This window comes from Gallus gallus, chromosome 8 (assembly GCF_016699485.2).
Source record: "Gallus gallus isolate bGalGal1 chromosome 8, bGalGal1.mat.broiler.GRCg7b, whole genome shotgun sequence".
Lineage (NCBI taxonomy): Eukaryota > Metazoa > Chordata > Aves > Galliformes > Phasianidae > Gallus > Gallus gallus.
Window position 1 is genome coordinate 10,653,574 of NC_052539.1, and position 22,523 is coordinate 10,676,096.

At 36.8% G+C, this 22,523-nt stretch overlaps 1 protein-coding gene across 28 annotated transcripts in view; it reads right to left on the reverse strand.

The window, feature by feature from the left end:
- The window catches only part of SWT1 (SWT1, RNA endoribonuclease homolog), a 37,976-nt gene that overhangs the window by 9,602 nt on the left and 5,851 nt on the right, over positions 1-22,523 (reverse strand). For 20 of the 28 annotated variants that reach the window (XM_004949882.5, XM_025153213.3, XM_040704914.2 and 17 more), the window contains 13 exons: positions 21,702-21,760; positions 19,783-20,515; positions 17,999-18,073; positions 17,230-17,359; positions 17,002-17,103; positions 14,778-14,966; positions 14,118-14,211; positions 11,495-11,631; positions 10,514-10,665; positions 9,173-9,311; positions 8,380-8,525; positions 6,830-7,038; positions 4,412-4,534 (listed from right to left, as the gene is read on the reverse strand). In XM_004949882.5, the coding sequence (XP_004949939.2) occupies positions 4,412-4,534; positions 6,830-7,038; positions 8,380-8,525; positions 9,173-9,311; positions 10,514-10,665; positions 11,495-11,631; positions 14,118-14,211; positions 14,778-14,966; positions 17,002-17,103; positions 17,230-17,359; positions 17,999-18,073; positions 19,783-20,515; positions 21,702-21,760 (2,288 nt within the window). The remainder of the gene's footprint in view (positions 1-4,411; positions 4,535-6,829; positions 7,039-8,379; positions 8,526-9,172; positions 9,312-10,513; positions 10,666-11,494; positions 11,632-14,117; positions 14,212-14,777; positions 14,967-17,001; positions 17,104-17,229; positions 17,360-17,998; positions 18,074-19,782; positions 20,516-21,701; positions 21,761-22,523) is intronic. The other 8 variants (XM_046944934.1, XM_025153215.3, XM_046944933.1 and 5 more) reach the window with 1 other exon arrangement.

A 22,523-nucleotide genomic window follows, 5' to 3' on the forward strand; every position in this document is an offset into this window, starting at 1 on the left:
ATAAAATGACTTATGGACCTATATCACTGCTTTGGAATAAGTGAAGGATGCCAACAGATTTTTCTTCCTACTCATCCTGCCTTTGGCATTTTATAAATGACTTAGTACATTTGCTTTAAAACATCCAGAGAAACACTCAGGTAATCTCCAAAGTGCTGAGAGCGATAGTTGAGGTGCTGATTTTTGATACTGCTGCACACCTAAATAACATTTCATGGCTTCACGGAGACGTACAAACTTCGGAGATTTAATAATCTTTATTTGTTGTTAATCCATGTAATACACATGAGCATGTACCATGCCCTTCTCTATGTAAAGTGGAAAGGAGCCATTTCATGCTCACTTTTTAAGTAGTAAATCCCAAGAAGACAGTGATACAACAAGAGCCTCCAGGATCAGCTTATTTGAGAGACAGCTATGAAGTAATGTTTTGTTTACATGGAGCCCTGCTGCCAAAAGGCACGTTACACATAGATCCTAGCCATACTAATTATTGCCCTTATTGTAATGCTGAAGTACTGTCCAACATTTATGGCATGCAGCACATTGCCATGTAATTTCTATACTGCTATCAATGTAATTATAGGAAGAAACAAAGATAAAAATCTGTACAGCATGACAGAAGTCTCAAGGGCAGGGTAAGATGCACAGGGTTATTGGTAAGAAATCTCCCAAGAAACAGCTGCTTGTTTGTTTTTTAATAATATCTGTATTTGTCATAAGCATGTTCAAGTCAGGAGGTCTGGATAGACACAGCAGTGTCGCAGAATATATTTGTTTATGAGGAAGTGCATAGTCAGATACTTATCTCAAGAAGAGTGACTGTGCTTTTCTAACTGTTTTTAACAATCACAAATCCTGAATTTCTAATGCAGTTGCACTTTCAACACAACTTTTTTTAAACACTCCAAACTTTCACAAGAGTTTCTTTCTTATTTGTTTTAGATAGCAAGCAATAGAAGCTACCATGACTTATCACTAAACCTGTACTGCCTCCAAATTTTCAAGTTAAAACTTTTTCACTACTTTTTCTCCAGATCTTCATTTTCTGTAATTGCACCAATCACTGTAAGGTACTATTTCAAAAATAAAAAAAATAAAAAAATACACATTAAGTGCAGTCTTAGAGAGGCTGAGAGACTTGGGTAAAATGAACATCCTCACATTTGCAAACTTCAGACTTTTTGTTTTGATTCTCTGCTATGAATATATACCTAACTACAATTTTCTAAAAGCACAGCTTCTGACTCTTGCTGGAAAACCTACTCAGAAACCTCAAACTAAGATTAAAACAGATTACGCGTTGTGCGGCTTCTGAATTTCTTGCCCCACAACGCCACCTACTGCAACTCTAGAGGACAAACTCAGAGCAAGCTTTTCAGAATTGAAACATTTTAAGAAAACAAGCTGGCTAGGCTGGTTAACATGGCTTTAAATTAGATATGATGGGGGAAGGAAGTGTACTGGGTGACAGAGAAGCATGTGGGAATACTGTCACCTTGGGAGGTGGTAAGGGAAAACCCCAGACTTTTCCTGGAGGTATCAGAGAGAAGGCAACGAGGCCAATAGCTAAGCTGAAGTGTCTCTATACCAATGCACACAGCATGAAAAATACACAGGAGTAGCTAGAAACCATGCACAATTGTGAAAGTATGACCTAATTGCTAACATGGAAACATGGTGGGATGAACTGCATGACTGGAATACTCTGATTGAGGACTACAGGCTTTTCAGAAGGGATTGACAGGGTAGGAGGGGTGGTGGAGTTGCCCTCCATGTTAGGAAGCGGATAGATTGAGAAGGGCTGTGCGGCCTTCCAGTACTTGAAGGGAGCGTATAAACAGGAGGGGGAATGGCTGTTTATGAGGGTGGATAGCGATAGGACAAGGGAGAATGGTCTTAAACTGAGACAAGGGAGGTTTAGGTTAGATATCAGGAGGAAGTTTTTCACCCAGAGGGTGGTGACACACTGGAACAGGTTGCCCAAGGAAGTTGTGAATGCCCCATCCCTGGAGGCATTCAAGGCCAGGCTGGATGTGGCTCTGGGCAGCCTGATCTGGTGGTTGGCAACCCTGCACATAAGCAGGGGGGTTGAAACTAGATGGCCATTGTGATCCTTTTCAACCCAGGCCATTCTATGATTCTATGAAAACTACTATTATTAATTCTGTAAATAAAAGTGTACTGGAGTTTAGTAGTAGGAAAGAAAAATTTAAGAGTATTCTAAAATTATTTCATAAACATTACTGAGTCTCGGTGTAATCACATGGAATAGAAAATAGATTCTTCAATCATTAGGTCAAAGGACCTAAATCCTGTTTGCCTCAAGTACTTTTCTAATCAAAACACACATTTTTTGAAAAACAGATTTCTCTGACATAATGGCAGACCTTATTGCCTTAAAGAGCTCTTCCACAAGGGGAAATATAGAAGATAGTTTGCTTCCAGTAAGAGAAAAAAAAAAGTGTTACAAACACCTCTGTAATACAATAATAATGGTCTCGAAGCATGATTTTCACATTAAACCTCTTCCACCAGACACATAAATTGATATCAAAGGATTTCTTGCAAGAACATTAGAACAGGTCTGAAAAGAACTAAGTTTAGGAATAAGATGTACTATTAAAACAATTTCTTAAGAGGAAAACAAACATTGACTCCACTAACATCTAATCAGAAACGTGAGTACTACTGCAAGCATCAGAAAGGAAAATAAACCTATTACCACCAAGTTTCCCTAACTTACACATCTACCTGTATTTTCCTGTTTCCACTTTCATAACGTGTAGACACTTTATCTCTCAAGAAATACAATTATGTCTCAGAATAGATTTGTCTCATACTGCTGTGTTGTACAGACAATATCAGACCTACTACTTAGGCCTCACGTCTATGTGAATACACTACTTCATACTTTGTATGCTTGTACCTCAGTGCTTGTTTCACACTTGCAGAATGTGTATTTTACTGAAACATTAAAGAAATATTCTTTTAGCCATAATGAAAAACAAAAAGGCAACAAAAACGTATATGGTGAAAAGTAAAACAAATATCTGCACGATTCTATTATCATTTTAATTGGAGGGAGGAAAAAAAAAAAGAGAGAGAAAAGAAATACTCCAGCAGTTTCTGAGAAAGATCTCAAGTCCCAAGTGACAGAGCTCCACATCTCTGCTACAGACTCTATAAGTGCAGAAAAGTTCAGACTTCATACTATAAAAAGGAGATAACTGTACTTCCACTTCAGTCATGTTGTGATAATTAACATTCTTCAGGGAACACTGTAAAGAGCATTGCTAAGTACTGATAATGAAAGTTCAAAAGTTCACTACTCTTTAATTTAAAAATACAGATAAAAGAAAATACTTATTGAAAAAAATAAATGCTTTTTAGATGATCCCTAGCAAAGGTGTTACCATCTACAATAGAAAGTAAACGTCAATGCTAACTTAAAAGGCAGACTGTCAATGTACAAGGCAAACCAATATTTTGGATGCATCTTTTTGATAATTTTCTAACCTATGTGCATTGGCAGCATGCAAAAAAAGTGTGAAAAGTGAGACATATGATTTGAGAAAACTATTTCCAGCCTCCCTGATTCATAGCTTAAGGATGCTCACAGCAGTACCTGTAACTTCAATCACAATTACAAACCAGTTCCTATAAACAACCTTTACAGTACATAAACATGAAATGGAGAGAGCTGCGAAGTCAAGAGAACTTAAAGCATTCCTCTGTAGCTGTTCCTGCTGGTGATTAAACTTCACTGCTGTGAAATGAGGACTGTGCAAAGACTACAGAAGAAATACCTTAATCTTTCTGCAGCTCCATATTTGTTATTCAAGCACCAAAAAAAAAAGGGGGGGGGGGAGGGGGAGGAAGAAATGGAGAGGGAACACTACCCCACCAAAAAAAGAGTTCAGCTGATTACTACTACAACAGGACAGGTTTTGACTCATTCAGAATACTCTAGAATTAAGTACCAATGAAATCTCAAAATTCCATTTCAACATTAGAAATATACCCAATTCCAGCAGGCCTCACATTTGAAAAATAAATGTTCTAAATTATTCTAAGCTCTTGCCACCAGAGCTAATGCAGCATTTAACCATGTCACAGTTGCTGTAACACTATAAGCAGTTGCCAGTGACTTGTCATCAAAATACTGGAAAACAAGTTCCAAGTCATAAAAGAGAAAATTCACTACAAGAAATCTGGTTGTCTACTAAGAGTTAATTATTCTTTTATTACCAATAAATTGTTCTAGATACATGTAATACTGAGATGTTACTGAAACTTGTGAAACTAAGCATGCATATTTAACTTCTAGTTTGGCACCAATAGTTAAGTGACTTTTACGACTACACGACTGTTATTCTCACTAGATCTTATGACTAGCTGAAATGCTTACCTACAAATTCCTTCAAGGATATAATTCACAGCCGCTAACAGTTTCTGCAGTCCTGAAAAAGCTTCTTCAAATGAAGATTTTGCAATTACTGTGTTGGACTCCAACTTCTGGAAAATTTCAAGCCTAATATTACAAAAAAAAAAAAAAGATGAAACAAAGAAAAACAAGTTAATAAAAATCCTTTAAATTCACTGTCATTTCACTGCATTTTGACTATTAATAAAACAAGCTCAAATGTCGATCTATACTATAACCATGTCATCTAAACTAGTCTAAGAATAAATACTAGGAAGGCTATGCCCTACAACTCTACTTCTCTGCTTAAATTTTTCCTTGGCAACTCTGTAACAGTACTTTACCTCTGACTTTTACTTAAACAGATTTATCATTAAACTTTACTTGACAATGAAAACATCTCTTCATATGTACCTTGAGCAAACCCCTGCAAACCTCCCAGAAGAGGATTTTTAGGCTGAAGAAGCAAAGTAAATTGCTTTCAATGTACTTTTTCCAAGCTTTTTCATGTTCTGTATTTAGTAGAACAGGATTGACACCTTTCCTTCACTGGGACCACAAGCTGTATTGCACTCATGAAGAATAAACTCCACTGGTGGGAGACAAGCAGTATTTTTCTGATGTAAGACAAGTGTGAAATGACCAACAATTCTAGAATGTTATATTTTCTTCACATGCTTGGTATTAAACAGGCAGCAAGACAACTCAGCCAACAACTCAGTTCCATTTTCATTATAAGTGGTACATTTGAAATGGATTTTCCTCATGAAACAATGTCTATTTGAAACCATGAAATTGACAAATATCCCAGTCAGAGAACCAATTACCCCCACTTTGGAGGCTGAACTGTTTTACACCGAGACTGTTTTCTGTCGCGAACCCCAGTCCCAGGTTGTTGCAGATTCCCCAGGGTTCGGAGAACTGGAATCTAGTCAGTTCGCTGGCCGAGCCGCGTGGGGAGTGATGACATGACCCAATATGAGTGCATCAGAATCTCCCTTTATTATCCGTTGCTCACACACATATATAGATCCTGGCAAAAGCGCATCATCTGGTAATTGGTTGAAGCATTGCGAGAGCCCCCGGCCCTACAATACCATTGGCCGTGGAGTCATACATCTCACTCGCCTAGCTACAGATACAGCATTAATCATCGCATTGTTCTTTGTATTCCATTACTCAGTCTCTTCCCAGGCTAGCTTCCCCCTTATCTTAGCTGCAGCCTCAGCTTCTTCTTTGTGCTTTCATAGCCTCAAGGTCTTCTAGCCTGAGTTGTGCACGTAGCACCCGAGCTCAGCAACTTCTTGCTCCCTGAGCCATCATAGCATAGCAAGCTTGTACTTTTCCATTTGTATCTCCTGCCAACTATTAGGCCTGTCCTGCTCGTACAACCATTCAAGAGACCCATGGCCCCCTTGGCTGTGGAGCCATTCCTCAACAGTTTTTCGATGCAAATCCTCATTTGACCTGAACACCACCATGAAGCCAACTTCTAGCCAGATTCAATTCAGATTAATCTGCATTGGTCTAAGCCAAAAAAAATTACACTGGTGCAGCTCCATAGCATACTGAAAACTTAGAAATGGCACTGGTACAGTTATTATCATTGTTTATTATATGAGTTCCTAACAGATAATAAAAAAAAAAATATTCCTTTGTGCTGAGTTCTGCCAGAAGTGAGTCCATGTTTCAAAAAATATCTTAGATTAAGACTACAAAAAACCCACAGTATTTATTCATTTTTTTAAATAACATGCAAAAAAAAAAAAAAAAAGCATAGTGTTTCAATGATTTTCAAGCAGAGTCTTCAAAAAATAACAAAAACAGTGACAAAACTTCTATATGGAGGGGGCTTTTCTTTCATGCAATTTTGAGCTTATGTGAGAAATGAAATTAATGAGTGGACTCTGAATTTGGATACTTCAACTTTAAGATGAAGAAATTTGCTTAAAAGGAAAACCATTTCCAATCAATTGAGGCTTAAAAAAATATTAAAGTGCTTTTGCATAGGCTAGTACACTTCCACAGGGTTTGAAAAGGAAATCACCAAAGGAAAAAATAGAGCTTGAATGCCTCTTTTTAAGGAAAAAGATTAAATTTTCATGGATGTCTCCCATTTGTGCATCTTATGAGCTCTTCAAAACTATTCTCCTAAGTTACTCATTCTGACCACTGTCAGGAAAAAGAACAGCAGGCTATACAGATCAGTGACTGCATCTATATAACAATTCTTATGCTCCTCACTTCTTTGTGTGACAAGTTGTGTGATGCCTTCATTAATCTCAATTAATTAGTAATAGCTTCTTCTCTAAAATAAGAAAAATCAAGCAGTTCCTATGATATTTGTGAATGGAAATTATGTAAAGTTATGTTTAACTTCTAAATTTCTTTAGTACACCATACCTGTACAAATTCATTGTATTCCATACACCTTCAAGGACTGACCAGATTTCCTGGTGCCTGTTTTCTTGAGCATCGTGTGTGCTTGCAGGTAGCCTTTTTTCTTCACAGTTTTGAAGATTTGGTGTTGTTTCTTCCATTCTTTCGCATGGAGAACTTTTTGAAAGAACCGCGATGTCTTCAGATAAATTCTGCTCACTGTCTGACCTCACCTTATAAAAAGCAAGCAAGTATTGAATGTATTTAATTTCCTAACTTAAGGAAACTTGAAAACTTCTAACTGCTTTAGGTTGATTTTGTTGTTGTTAAGGTGATGCTCAAAAAAGCAAGGCATATCTTTTTGAATTTTAACCGTTCTTATTATAGTCTCTGGATCTAATGCACCTCTCAGTCTTTTGCCAAGTCTTTCTTCTGTAATTGTAGATCAGGAAACAGAAGCAAAGGCTAAACCCTACATCAAAGCTTCAGAGATAAGTTGAAATAAGCTACAACACTCTCTTACTTGCACATGGAAAGGCAACACTGCTCTCTCTCCCAGGAATGATGGCACACTCCTCTGGAAGAGCATAAAGCATTCATACATCAGTGGCAAACTGACACAGGAAATGTATCCAGGTTAAGCTGAACTGACACAAACAAGTCTGTAAAATGACATTTCCTTGTAAAGTCAAAAGTCAGATAAGGACAGGAGGAAACAAGTTTTCAGACAGAAAGCCTCCTTCTCAATGTGGCACTGATCACAGAATAGTGGCTGACTGCAATACACGCAGAACTTAAGAGTGCGACAGAGAACCAAGACTAGCAAGCACAAGATACTAGATCATCCTTCTCCTCCTTGATCTTCCTCTTCTTCCTTTCCCTTCCAGCCTTTTCCAAAAGTCAAAATAACTTTTTACAGATATTCTGACCCCTACTCTTTTTTTCCACATGAAGAAAGATTTCAAGTCACCTAGGGTCACTATTCACTTTTTATGCCATTACACTTAGATCTAACAATCATCACAAACCAAGACACGGAAATTTCTTCCACAGTAACTCAGAGATGAACTGCATTTAAGGGCATACTTCTTAGGGCACAAAAGGTATCAGAACACTCTCTACTAACTACCACAAAGCACAGGGTATAAACAAAGTCCCTCCTGCATATGTAGGAATACAGCTACTGAGACAAAGAAGGATGAAATAATGTGGCCAGGAATAATAATACAGGATCAATATTAAAAGATATATCCTTAACTTTAATCCCTAAGGCTATTTCTAACAGTTACAAATGCAATATAAAACTAAGATGTTTTTCCTGAAGGCAACCAGGTAATGTTTTTCAATCATATTCCAAATACTTACACATTTATATTAGAAAAAAGTCTACCAAGCATACATGTACAGGTAGATTTGGGGGTTTATTAATTTAGAAAACAACCTAGCAATGTTTTCTGCAATAATTTTTTTTTTAAATTCTGTGAATAATTTAAAAATCTAAGCCAGGTTTATAGTACAAACATAGAGCAACTTCAAGAACAGATTAGCTGAATGAATATTGAAACACCTCTTACCTCTGTAAATGTTTGGTATAGCTTATTCACTTTCTCATAAGCCCGGGGCAGTACTCCATCATAGTCAGACCTCAAACTGAAAGCATGCAATAATTTCTTGGTTTCCTGGAGCAAGATAACAGCTGTTGAGGTGTCTAGTGTCTTACCTGACATTTAGATATTAACATGGGAAATAAAAAAAAACAATAATTAGATGTTAAGCACTTTTAGTCTTAGGAGGCAATTTTAATACTCAAATATCTGAATTAACTAAGGTGCATAAAAGGCCTTGAAAAATGGTTCAGAAACATCAAATAAAGCAGTCTTAAGAAAAATATTAACAGGGCGTAGGACTAACACTTCTCCATCTTAACCAAGTCTTCCCAACTTATCCACAATCTGGCAAGAGGCTCAAGTGGCATATCTAACATAATACTGTGGAAAAGCAATATCGCAGAGTAGCTGTATCTGTTAAAATCCAGTTCTTAAACATGACACTAAATAAATGGAAGGGTTCTTTTATTTTTTAACAAGTCACCCTGTCCTCATTTACCACGTTAAGTACAGTGTACCCCTCCACAAATTATTTATCAAATGCAGACCATTTGGCAACATAAAACACAGAGGAAAATGAAGGGAAGATTATGTGCTTCTTAAAAATAGGTGACAGACCTCAGTGACCATTACTATAAACATTCTTTAAAATGTTTTTCCATTGATTTTGGTTCTACATTACTATTTAATCACATAAAGAATGTGGCCAGCCAAGACTCTACTTCTGTAGCTGAAAATTAACTTTCTTAGAGATACCTACCTGTACAAAAGTGCTTATAGAGAAATTCAATAGTTGCAAGTAAGCTCCTTGGCACAACATAACCAAAAACAGCCACCCAATGTTTTTTGTAACACTGTAATAAGTCTGCTAATGTCCATGGTGGCTTCAAATATAGAATCTGAAAGATAATATGTTTCAGTAGTCAAACAGACATGTCCAGTTCTATTCTTCAATAACATTATTCATACTTGCTGAAGCAGAACTCCAGTGATTCCTCAGAAATAAAGTTATATTCAGATTTAACAAACTGAACAAAGTTATCTGTTAAAAAATTTTGATTCAGCAACATCATTGGATAGGCAAAGATGTTCATGAAGAAGTATCCAGCATAAAATAATAATAATCTTTCAACATTTGCATGATTTTTATTCTCCTCTTCTCAGATATTCAAAACACCCTTGAGTAATTTCTTAATGCGTTACATATGTACAAAAGCCAGAACAACAGTAATATGCTTTTGACTATCTATAATTACTAAAAAGTAAGAATAAACACACTTGTCATGGCTGTGTCTATTATGTGTGTATTACAATTAAATCGTAATTTATTATTATGAAGTAAAACCAGAATTTGGAAAGATGTTGACAGGAATCAGGTAAGCTAATTGTAAATGCCTAAATACTTAGCAGCAAATCAAAACTCTATCCTTACTGTGGAATAGTAATCATCCCATGCAAACAATTTTTCTGAAAGTCACAGAGCCATATGCACAATGAATTTAAACGTCTGACTAACCCTCATCAGCTGTACCAAAGCAATGTATAATTTGAAAATGCGTTGTACCTCAGTACTTATTTTATGCCAACAGTACTTCTGAAAAAGTGAGTGCTTAGAGGTTAACATCCCTATAATTCTGCATCTGCAATGCAATGTGTGAATAATTATATTCACATGGTATATAAAAACACTGATGGGAGACAAATGCTTTCAACAAGTGTAACATTGTATAAAATATTATACATATTATATAAATTATATAAAATGTGATGGAATATTTTATTTTAGGATATATTTACAATGCAGTGATTTAACCACACTTAGAAAAGTCTAAGTGTAATGAAATTAATACAAAGAGTTTGGAAAATTCACACTGAATAGCCACATAGCCAGAATTTCCATTACCATATTATTATTTCTGTGGGAATTACTAGTCAAACAGAATAATCTTATTATAAAACGAAACTGTAAAATTAAACACTCATGTTAAGAAAACTGTTACATTAATAAATTACAAGACTTAGCTGTTTAGTTTAGCATAGGTACTAAAATCATTAAAGTATTAATGCTTGAAATATCAAGAAAGATGACATATGAAACTACCTCCATCCATAGGTTTCCAAATGCAATTTTCATTTCAGTCTCCAAAATACAAGATAAAGCTTCTCCTAAGTTCTTTTCAAGATCTGGAATTATATTCGGAAATGGAGAAGTAAGATGAGCATCACTTTCTTTTGTTTTCTGGAATTCCGTATCTGTAAAGCCAATAGCAATAAAAGATACTAATTGCAACAGCTTCTATAGCAAACATAGGTTGATAGTATACAAATCACTTGTTCCTGTAATGAAAAGACATTTTCATTACTTTGTACTTTACATTACAATGCAGAAATGCAGATAAGGTACATCTAATTAGATTCCAAGCTCTTCTAGTTATCCTCACTTGTACTGTGGATATTTTTATTTATGAGCAACTAAACAAGAAAATCTAATTTCCCCAGAGTATTATTCATTTGTGATATCACTCTCCACTTATTTTTTCTTAAATACCTTAGATTATATACAGGCAGAGGGGTTATCAGCAAGTATGAGAAGCTATTGCAAGCTGTATTTGCATCTTTTGAAACACTAACAAGTAACCCAAGAATCTAGCCCTATTGGTTGGGATGCACGTAAAGCTATTACTAGAAAATGTAAGGGAATGACCTCAGTATACAAAGTTTTACAACTAAGCAAGAGCAGGACGCAAACTGGTTCAACTGGAGACATCAGTTTCAAGTCCTATAACATAGGACATAGTTTAAATGACTATAAACAAAGGTAATTCATGCTGTGTTTTGTTTTGTTTTTCTGTAAAATGAAAATACATCATATGTGAATTTCCTCACATCATAAGAGACAGATGTTTTAATAAAGGTTTCAAACTTTCAGGAAACTTTACCTTTGAAAACAGAAAACAAACAGCAGTACTGAGGATTCAAACTGTATAAAAACTGAGGCTATAGTAACTATTTTCCCTCTCCTACACTGATTACTAGGTCTCAAAAGCCAGTGTATGTTTATGCACACATTAAACAAACTTACCACATTTCGACTGCTGCAGTTCAAGGCAGTTCTTAAGATTGTTTACATTCAGGTTCAGTAGAGCAGTAACCAAATCCACTTTACAGAGTGCCTTGACTTCACACACAATGGCTTTATTGCATAAATTTTTGTCATCTCTAGGAAAAGACAATTAATTTTTGACATAAAACTGACAGTACTTCATATTAAGTAATAAATTATAAAGCACTGAAAGATTTGAATCCTGTAAGCTTATTTTGTGAGCTTCAGTATATAACAAAGAATACTTTCTTAAGAGATTAGAATTAGTTAAAAAAAAATCAAAATATTAACTGAACTAGCTACTCTGAAAAAGTATTTTTCAGGCTCTAAGCTTGCTTTAAGAAAAGCAAAATCATAAGTACTGCAGAAGTGATGCTTAGCTGCTATAAGCTTAGAATGCAAACAAGGCTATGATTTGAAGACATTCATATATTATTAGACTGATATAATACAGGGTCATTTTCCATAAACATTTATATTGTTCTGCTGGCTGAATTGTATTCACAGATACCACCTTGAGGCACATATACTCCAGCAAAACTTCTACAGACCTGGGCCCTGGTACTTTCTCACAAATTCCCATTGCTTATAATGATAAAGGATAAAGGCATTTTCAGATGAAAAGCACTTTTAAGGTCACTAGCAACACCTTCTTTTCTTTACTCAGAAAAATCTAAAGGTTGAGAGAGCTGGGGCTCTTAAGCCTAGAGAAGGCTCCAAGAGCACCTTATAGTGGCCTTCCAGTACCTGAAGGGGTCTAATGGAAAGCTGGGGAGGGACTTTTTACAAGTGCATATAACAACAGAATGAGGGGAAATGGCTTTAAACTGGAAGAGAGTAGATTTAGACTAGATATTAGGAAGCAATTCTTTATTATGAGGGTGGTGAGACACTGGAACAGGTTGCCTAGAGAGGTTGCGGATGCCTTCTCCCTGGAGGCATTCAAGACCAGGCTGGATAGGACTGTGAGCAACCTGATCTGATGGGAAGAATCCCTGCCTATAGCAGGGGGCTGGAACAAGATGGTCTTAAAGGTGTATGAATCCTTCTTTGTTTTCTGGCTCAAAGCTTGCTTCCTGAGGTATTTCTTCTGATAAGACTCTAGGAGATGAGTGGTGGGTGCTGCCTTGTGGCAATCAACATCACTATCTGGACAATTTACATTTGAAAGCATTTCTTTGGAGCTGTTTGCCTTCGGCCCAAGAGTTAAGGGAATGCTCAGGACTGTTTATTGGACTGTTTACTGGCCTGTTTACTGGCGGAAGATCTGTCCTGTGACCAAAGTACTCCTGTCTGCTATGGGAGATTGGGGGATGATGCCATCGTATCTTGTGAAGGCAAGATACAAGTTGGCATCTCCATACTCCCTCTTATCTGCTGACAAGGCCAGGGAGATAGGAACAAAAGGAATTCCTGCTGAGATCCAAAAGCCAGAAACTGTCATTCCAAAAGGCTGACTTGACCACTTTGGACTTATAAATAAGTTTGTGCTGTCATTGCAATGATCATCATCATCATCATGGTGGTCACTGTCCTCAACAACGGAACAACGCCCAACAGCCCACCTCTACTGAAGAGCAACGACTGAACCACGAACCACGCTGGACACATGGTGGTGACTATCTCCCTCTTGCTTCCTATAGAGACTCCTTGCTCCTATTTCCTATCTTTTCTGTTGCCCTTCTTCCCTTCCCCATCACCCTAATTTATACCTATAAAGACTCCTTGCTTCTATTTCCTACCTTTTCTATAGCTCGCCTTCCCTTCCCCATTACCCAATCCATAATAGTGTCCGTCCTCCCCCTTCTTCATCTCCCTTATTAACATTTGTAATAAACTGGTTGGACCAACATCTGGACCGTTGTTTCTTAATCTCATGCCGGGTATACATATATCAAAGAACCTCCTCTCCCTCCTATAAATTGGAGCGAGACAAAAGGTCACTTCCAACCCAAACCATTCCATCATTCTATGAAATAGTGTTTTCAGCAACAACCAGTCTAACACATCAACTTACACAAACCAACTGATAGTTAGGTAATCAACTTTATTTCCTGAAACATACCAAACTGTTTATGGTGTAGGAATACTAGTCTTCTAAAAAATTAGCTTCACATCATCTGTATCAAACCAAGAATCAATTCTAGAAACTCAGCTGTTACGATCACAGAACAAGCGCAGAAGTCAATCTGTCTCCCTCTTCTCTAAGATTAATTGCAACGGTGTTTTTCCACCCTCTCCAACCCAGAGGCAAACCCACCTGGGCAACCAACTGGATCTCAGTCATTAATAAAAATACATTTTTTAATCTCATAATTCCAATATATTTGTTACAAATTTGAGTAAAACTTGAGAAAGTTATTCTTTCAGAAGTTTTAAAATTGAATAAAATTTACTTCAGGCCTTATGCACTTGAAGGTAATTACAGCTACAATCTTTGTGTTTTATTGTACCTTTCTACAGTATCTTCTAAGGGAGCAACTGCTCCTCAGAAGCTTATTTCAGAAACAGCTCTTCATTTTAAGATATGATTTGAAAATGCTGTATCTGGCATAAGATACCTTAAATCTCATAAGAGATCTAGAAACACACAGGAACTCACGTGCACAGTATAACAACAGCTTGAGGAAAGAGGCTCTGGTATTGCAGACAACATTGTAAAACACGATCATCATTGTTTTCATCACTCAGGCCATCTGCAAATTTAGTAAAAACAGTGCTGACATGTTGACATGTTCAGAAACAACTAAGCATAAGAAATACTTCATTGCAGTCATGGTACTATTTTTAAATGCAGAACTCCCCGGACAAGGACAGAGAAGCGTATTCAAAGCACAAATCTGAGCTTTGAATTCTCAGGTATTACTCCTCTCAAGAACACCATCGTTTTGGCAGAAAACTTCCAGTGAGCCCTGCATGAATTCTAAGTATGTTAGACTATGACAATGGACTCAAAACCAAAATTATAAAACAAATCCTTAGCTTGTAGATAAAAAAAAAGTAACCAGATGAATTTTCAATAAGTAATTATCCACTTAGCAACTTAATATATTCATTTTAAAGTGAGAAATAACCAATAAAACAATAGTGAACTTTTGTATACTATAGCCATAGGATATGCTCTGAAGACTCTTGTAAACAATTAGCAACTTTTAATCAGCAAACTGCAAAGTCAGAGGGAAGACCATATTAAATTACAAATTTAGTGCTAAAGTTCACATGAGGATTGAGTACCCAAAACCAAATTGATTGCATGCCTTACATATTTTTTGTGAAGCAAGTTGCATGGATTGCCCCCACAATTTTGAATCTTGATTTTTGAGACACATATAGATGAACTGGACTGCAGGAATAGCTTTCTGTCGAACATGCAGTAACATTTTCCCCTTCTTCAAGTTGTCCAACTCTTGTAAAACAACCCAGGGAATTATCAAGGCAAGTTTGCCAACCCCTAGAATGAAAAAAAGGCCAAATAATAATAAAAAAAAGACATTTTGTAAGGGCAGCTGAAGTCCCACAGTTAAATTTTATTTCAAACACTTTATTTATATAAGTTCATACCTTTTTTTTTTTTTAAACCAATAGTTTTCATATTTAGTGCTCTGCAGTACCTAGCATTAAAATCGAACAGGTAAAATCAACCAAGCTCCCTCTTTCATTAAGCCTCAAACTAAAAGTATGTTGGTTATATGTGAAAAAAACAAAACAGTCTTAAGCAAGGAACAGGAAGAATGGCTATTGGACTGTGGTTTTATTTGTATCTAAGTATGGTCTGAACTTCAAAACTATTACAAATGCATTATAAATTGAATACATTATAAATATTATAAATGGAATACATGGTAATTCAGAGATTTCGTAACTGTTTTCTTGGTCCACCCAACACAAATACTTCAATGATCTGCCTTCCCATTCTCGAGGTAAGAATGCAATTTTTAAGATATCCCCTAGCATCCATCTGTTCTGTAGTAAATAGGTAGCAATCCACAATCTTATAAACATTTTGCATAATTGGTCTGGTGCAACACCAGAAATTGGGAGCTGCAAAATTAAAAAAAAAATGCATTTGAGGCAGCAGTTCCCAGTTTACACAACACTATTTTTATCCTGACAAACAGACAATCTGACACACTCTTGAAAATTACTTGGGCTTTTACTAGTGTTATTTTTCACATGGCTGGAATACCTGCATTCATTATCTAAATGAATAAAACCACCACAATTATTCTTATAGTTTCCAAATATGTCTAAAAACAACTAATACGCACAAGCCTAATTCTGCTAACATAAATCATCATTATCACTAGTAACGGACTAAATGTTTCAGTGTATACTCTTAAAATATCTTTATCAATAACCTTGTCAGTGGGATTGAATGCACCCTCAGCAAATTCACAGACAACGCTAAACTGAGTGGCTTGACTGGTAATACAGAAGAAAAGGATGCCACTCAGAGTGACCCAGACAAGCTTTGAGAAGTGGGCTCATGTGAACCTTATGAGGCTCATAAGTCCAAGTACAAGGAACTACACTTGAGTCAGGGCAATCCCAGATGTGTGTACAGACAGGGAGAAGAATTCATTGAGAGCAGCTCTGTGGAAGATTTGTAGGTTCTGGTAGACAAAAAGTCTGACATGAGCACAGGGCATGGAGTTTGCGTGGTGAATTACATCCTGGGCTGCATCGAAAGAGGGGTGGCCAGGAGGGCAACAGAAAGTGACTCTCCTCTACCCTACTCTTCAGAGGTCTGACTGCAGTACTGCATACAGGTCCAGGGCCCCCAGCTCAGGAAAGACACAGAGCTGTTGGTATGAGACCAGACGAAGACCACAAAGATAAAGATGCTCAGAGGGATGGAGTACCTCTCCTGTGACAGAAGGATAGGGAAGCTGCTGGGCTTGTTCAGCCTGGAGAAGAGAGACTCCAGGGACCCCTCATTGTGACCATCCAGTACTTGAGGGGAGCTACGGGAGACCAACTTTTTACATGGGCAGACAGCAACAGGACAAGGGGGAATGGTTTAAAACTAAAAGAGAGGAGATTTGGGTTAGATTTTTACTCAGAGGGCAGTGAGGCCCGTCACAGGCTGCCCAGACAAGCTGTGGGTGCCCCATCCTTGGAGGCATTCAATACCAGGTTGGAAAGGTCCCTCAGCAGCCTGACTTGGTTGATGGCAACCAGCCCACAGCAGGGGGAGTGGAACTGGATGGGCTTTAATGTTTTTTCCAAGTCATTCTATGATTCTTTGAAGACATATTTACTAAGAATTTAAGTGCATAGGTATAAGCACTTAATATCTGAACTTCTCTTAAGAAGCCTATTTGGGTTCAGAGAACCAGCATTGTAAGTGGGAGTCTCCTGGCTCATATGAAACCCACTGTCTTTTTAAGCTCAGATGTTGTTGTTGTTTGTTTGTTTCATGTAGCCTGAAATTCTTACATTTGTTTTTTCCAAAAATTCTTGCTGATCATCATGTATTCACATACCTGGTATATCCTTAGATTTTAGGGACTTGACAAACTCAAGGTGACTAATCATTATATTTGTATCAATCACCACTAGTATGTTCAGACTGGAAGGAGAAGTCCCTGGGGCAAAAAGAATAACAGAGTTATTACTCTGAGAAAATCAGTTGTGTACTCTCTACTCAGATCACTAACTGATTTTAATAACCAGATGCTTGTACCACCAAAAAACACAAGATCATGACATACCAGCAGAAATATTTAAATCCTGCTCTGGAAGATCTATTTCCATACTTGTAAGTTCTCCACAAGTCTGTACTACAGATTGGGCCATCCTCTTTTCAACACGAGCAACATGCAAATCCTCAACTATCTGCATCTACAATAAAAAATATGTGCACTTCTGAAATCAATTATGTGTAAGAAATCACTTCTAAATTGTTTCAAAAAAATTTTACTTTTGCATTAATTACCTTGTTTAACTGACTAAAACTGAAAGATAAAAAAAAATTAAGTTGGTACAGAAAGTGTAAAGCTATGAGTAACTTTTGCCTAACCTCCAGTACAAGAAGTCCACAAAAAGACATCCAAATACAGCTGAGAAATCTTTGTTCTGAGAAACCTTTCTGCCCAGTATCCAAAACTTTTCTTCCATTTTTTGCTACATGGTCTGCAAGTAACCTGCCAGACATTTCTCAAAAAAATGTCTCTTCCTACTGGAACGTAAAAGGTAGGAAAATGAGATAGGTAGAGATTGTAAGCAAGTATGAAGGCCCCTTGTGTTGCAGAGAGTAAAAAGAAGGCAATCTTCCTATCTCAAAAAGTTCCTGGTTACTATTTCAGCAAGTTTGTTTAGTATTAAAAAGAAAGGTTCCACATATTTAGATCATAGAGATCACAGACCAGCAAAGTAGAATACTAGGAAAGGTCATGGAATTGCTAACTACACAACCTTAATGTTATGAATTGTTAATTCCAACTAAGAAGTGTTAAAGTGTTAAAAAGAGGCATTACTAACCTCTTGGTCACCTTCTAGGTACTCACAGCCTTCAGGCAACAGAAAGACTGCCTTGCTTTGAGGAGATGGAAAGCCCTGTAGGAAGAATTAAAAAAAACCAAAAACAACAACATATCAACACCACAGAATATCAAGTAAGAATGAGGAAAAAACATGAAGTTTTTTTACTCCGGTCAAGAGTCACAATATAGCTCTTTAATATTATATAAGTACATTTACTTAACTCTTGGGTAGATTATATATTCTCTCTTACTTGGTAGGAGTCAGATGTGAGTGAGAACTCAAAAGAAATAAATACTAACAGAGACAGAACATAGAACAGTCTTTTTAAAAAGTTGTTTTTAGAAAACACCGATGTTGCTTTCTGCAATGATGTTAGCCATGCCTACTACAACACACCGAATACTGCCAACTGAAATTAACAGGTAACATAAAGCATATTCTCAATACCTATGATAAAGCATCTACAACATTATTTCAAAAGGCCTTACTGGCTTTCTTTTAAAATAAATACAGTGGTTAACACGGTAAGGTTTTTTTCTGATCTTATGTGGGTTTGTGACTATAAGCTGTCTGAAATAAGTTTTCTTTTGACAACCACTTAAAAGTATTACTAAAGTTTCTGACTACTTTAATGACTTCTGTTCATTTGTTTCGAAAAAAATCCTTGAGAGTTTTGTACTAACATTTTAGCAATCAAATTAACTCAGTGTCTTGATCTGGGCCCCCCAGTACAAAAAAAATATATTAACAAAGTGAGTTGAACAAAAGTTCATCAAGATAATTAAAGGTCTGGAGCATGTCATATAAGAGAGAGGCTGAAAGAGATGGTATTGTTTTGCTCTGAAAGAGAAGGCTGAAGGAAATCTTAACGATCTATATAAATACCTAATGGGACAGTGTAAAGAAGATGGAACCAAGATGGATCCCAGAGAGAGGACAAGAGGCAAAAGGCACAAACTCAAACAAAGAAAATTCCATCTGAACACAAAAAAAACCCTTTTTTCCCAACTGTTAAGGTGCTTGAACAGGCTGTCCAGAGGGGGGTATGGAACTGCTGTCCTTAGAGATGTCCATTGGATGCAGTTCTGGACAACCTCCTCTAGCTGACTCTGCTTAAGAAGGGAGTTGGACAAGCTGATCTCAAGGTGCCTTCCAACCTCAACAATTCTGTGATTCTGTATGTAATTACTATGTTTGCATACATCCAAAATGATCACAACAACATAAAATGAACAGAAATCTCTAATAATTAATGCTAGGCATGTTAAACAACAACAACAACAAAAAAAAGTGCAATCAAAATAAAGGTGATACATAAATAGAGGTGCAAAGATGAATACAAATTAGAACTCAAGACTGAACTTGATCACAGCCAACAAATTCTCCTGGCATCACTTAGCTGGCAATAAGCACCTGTTCAGCAGGGGCTTTCATTGGCTCAATATAAACACATAACCAGATCAGCTAAAAAAAAACACTGTTGACTTATCCCGGAATTGAAGTATCCCATTGCCCTATCAGAAAGATAAAGCTACAAAAGCCTACATACAGACACAATCCTACTATGCAAGATCTTTATTTTTCTAGTTTGACTAAGCATTTAGCAGAGCAGATAAGCATTTTAACACAATTTACAGTGTGATCAGAAAAATCCGTCTAGTTGGCTATGGGATCCTGAGTCTTGCGAGAAGATAGTCTACTTACATAAAAACTACCTGCCATTCAGCAACTAGCCTAGAACAGACATCTGCATAATATAGAAATAACGGAGTTCTCATTACCTGCTTAAAACATAACGCTGTGGCTTCAAAGTCCTCTTTTTCAGTCCCTGAATTACAACCAACTTGATCAGCATCCTGTTTTTTCCATTTAGAACAGTCCCATTGCTGCAGTGTTTCAGTTGAGCAGTGTGATGTATGCTTGTTATCATGTTGATTTTTCTTAGAAAATTCCTTATATCCTTCTTTATACTTTTCTTCACAAGTCCTAGATAATGTATTTGACTTCTTAGTGACAGGTCTATCATGATGCACAGTCTCTGTAGATGTGCTAGGTGGCTTTTTTTCAATTCTGACATCTTCACTCATTTTTCTAGATCTGTCTGCCTTTTTATGAGGTACATATAAATTATACACAGATGACATACGTTTTCCCAACACAGTTTGTTCAGCTTTTACCTTTAGTTTACAGAGTTCAACTTTCCTTTTCTTCACCACCTTGTCTCTCTGAACTGCAAAGCTATGACACAGTCTTTTTCTTCCTGTACCATCACAAGGACCTTTGTTACAACTTCCCCTGCTAGTTGTCACTACATCAGCAGCGCCCGTACTTTTTCCATGTTTAACTTCTTTGGATTTAAAATGTATAACTATTCTCTTTCGCTTTTCAGATTCAATTAAAGAAATAGCTGTGGTTTTGCTTTCATTTGGAGATTTTCCTTGGGATCGTCCATCAGCACCAGTATTAGAACTTTGGTGTTGTTTCCTCTCTTGTCTGCCTTTCCTTGTTTTGAATCTACAGAAATTAAAAAAAAAAAAAAAAGTCATGTAATCTAGCTCAGTTAACATAATACAACAAAAGAAAAAAAGACACAAAAAACACTGCCTTTGATTTAGGCAATTACAACTAAGTATTTACGAGTAAGACTTTGATATGTATTAAACATGAACTTGCAGCAACATCTGCCCTCTAAGATAGCTTGCTGTAGGGCTTTCAGTATCTTTGGATGGAGAGCCATTTCAAATGACCAAAATAAGAAAAAGCTTTTTCTGTATTTTACTACCTGGAGAGATGTCCTACTACAGCTTATTTCCATCTTATTACACTGATGAATTTTAACAGCATTTTAATTATATGTAAAGTGTTATCAGCCTAAAGATCAAGTATGCAGCACTTAGGCTTGGTCACACATCGCCAAGGACTTAACAACCCTCAAATGGGGCAGGATAAACAGATTGAGTAACTTGGAAAAGGAACAACTGAGGGAAATATATAAACATTCTACAGGAATCACGATATGAAGACTGAATAAGAAATTATTTCTTACAAGAGCAGAGAAACTATTCATTACATTTATCAGACACTAGGTTTAAAATACCCTCAACATTTACTCCCATACCCTGTAATGGTACTATCAGAAGTGCTGAGGAGGTAAAGGCCATTTAAGAAATGCCTGCAGAACAGACAACTTGAATGCCCTGACAAGTATGTAACAAGATTTTGCCATGATTAAGAAACAATCCAAAGCTTTGCGATCTCAGGATTCATAAGAGCATTCTTACCCTATATTAGTTTTCAAATACTTTTTACACTTGCTACGCTTAAGGTGAAAGGTTGCTTTCTTTGCCTCAAGTAGCCTATTTTTTGCTAACAGAACATTAAATATGCAGTACAGATCAACAAGGTAGTGCTCAATGCAGAAAAAAAAGAGGCTTTTTATAACAGTAGTGTTGGAAGGATATTATTCCTACTTTATTTGAAGTGCAATGGTATACTTTATAGAGTTTAAGATTGTTTGAATCCTGTTTTCTCAACAACCTTAAATTGACTCGTTCAGACAGAATCCACTCATAAATCTACTCATAAATGCACTGCCAACACTTCAGTTAAAATGCTGTATTTTATTTAGTGAACAGGTGGAAAACCAATCCAGTATTCAAAACAATCCAATAGCAGTTACATCTAACGCCAGAAAATGTACCTTTGAAATTCTGTCTGTCTTTCCACACTTTTACTGTAAGACCTCGTGACTTCAGAGTTCTGAAAGAAAGAAAAAAAGTCCAAGTGCTTTTAGAGAAAATTGCTGTAACAAAACTTTTCACAAGATGGAACAAGCTATTATTTCATACTAGAATCACAGTGATTTTGAATAAGCTAACCTTGAAAAGGGCAGCTACATACCTGTCAAGATCCAACAGGGAGAAGTGTTATTAAATGTAGTTTTTCCCATAATCCTTTTCCCCAAACCCCTTTTTTTTTTAGTTTTCCACCCTTCAGCTTACCCAGTATGGGGACCACCGAGTAGTCCCTGAGGAATCAGCCCTAGAATATGCTGTACATGAATCATCTACATATATGGTGTCAGCACCTATCACAGACAAGTGATGCACTGGCACAGGCTGCCTAGAGCAGATGGTGGATGCTCCATCCCTGGAGACATTCAGGGCCAGTTTGGATGAGATCCCGAGCAGCCTTATCTAGCAGGTTGAAACCCATGGCAGGGTGGTTGGAACAAGACAATCTTTAAGACTCCCTCCAACTAAAGCCATTCTATGATTCTGTGCCCTTCACTCATAAGAAGGAAGTAGTAATAGGTTTTATTGACGTAAGACAGTGACTTAACAGAGTTCAATGGTAAATATGGCAGTGCTTTAACAAGGTTCAGTGGCACGGTACACTTATTTATTGCGTAGAGGATTGAGTCAGATGAAAGTCATCAGAAAGACCTTCTTATTGAGTCACAAGATTCAGAGTCAAACTCCTTGCCTTCCAGACTCCTTCCCAGAGGAGTCTGGGTGCAGCT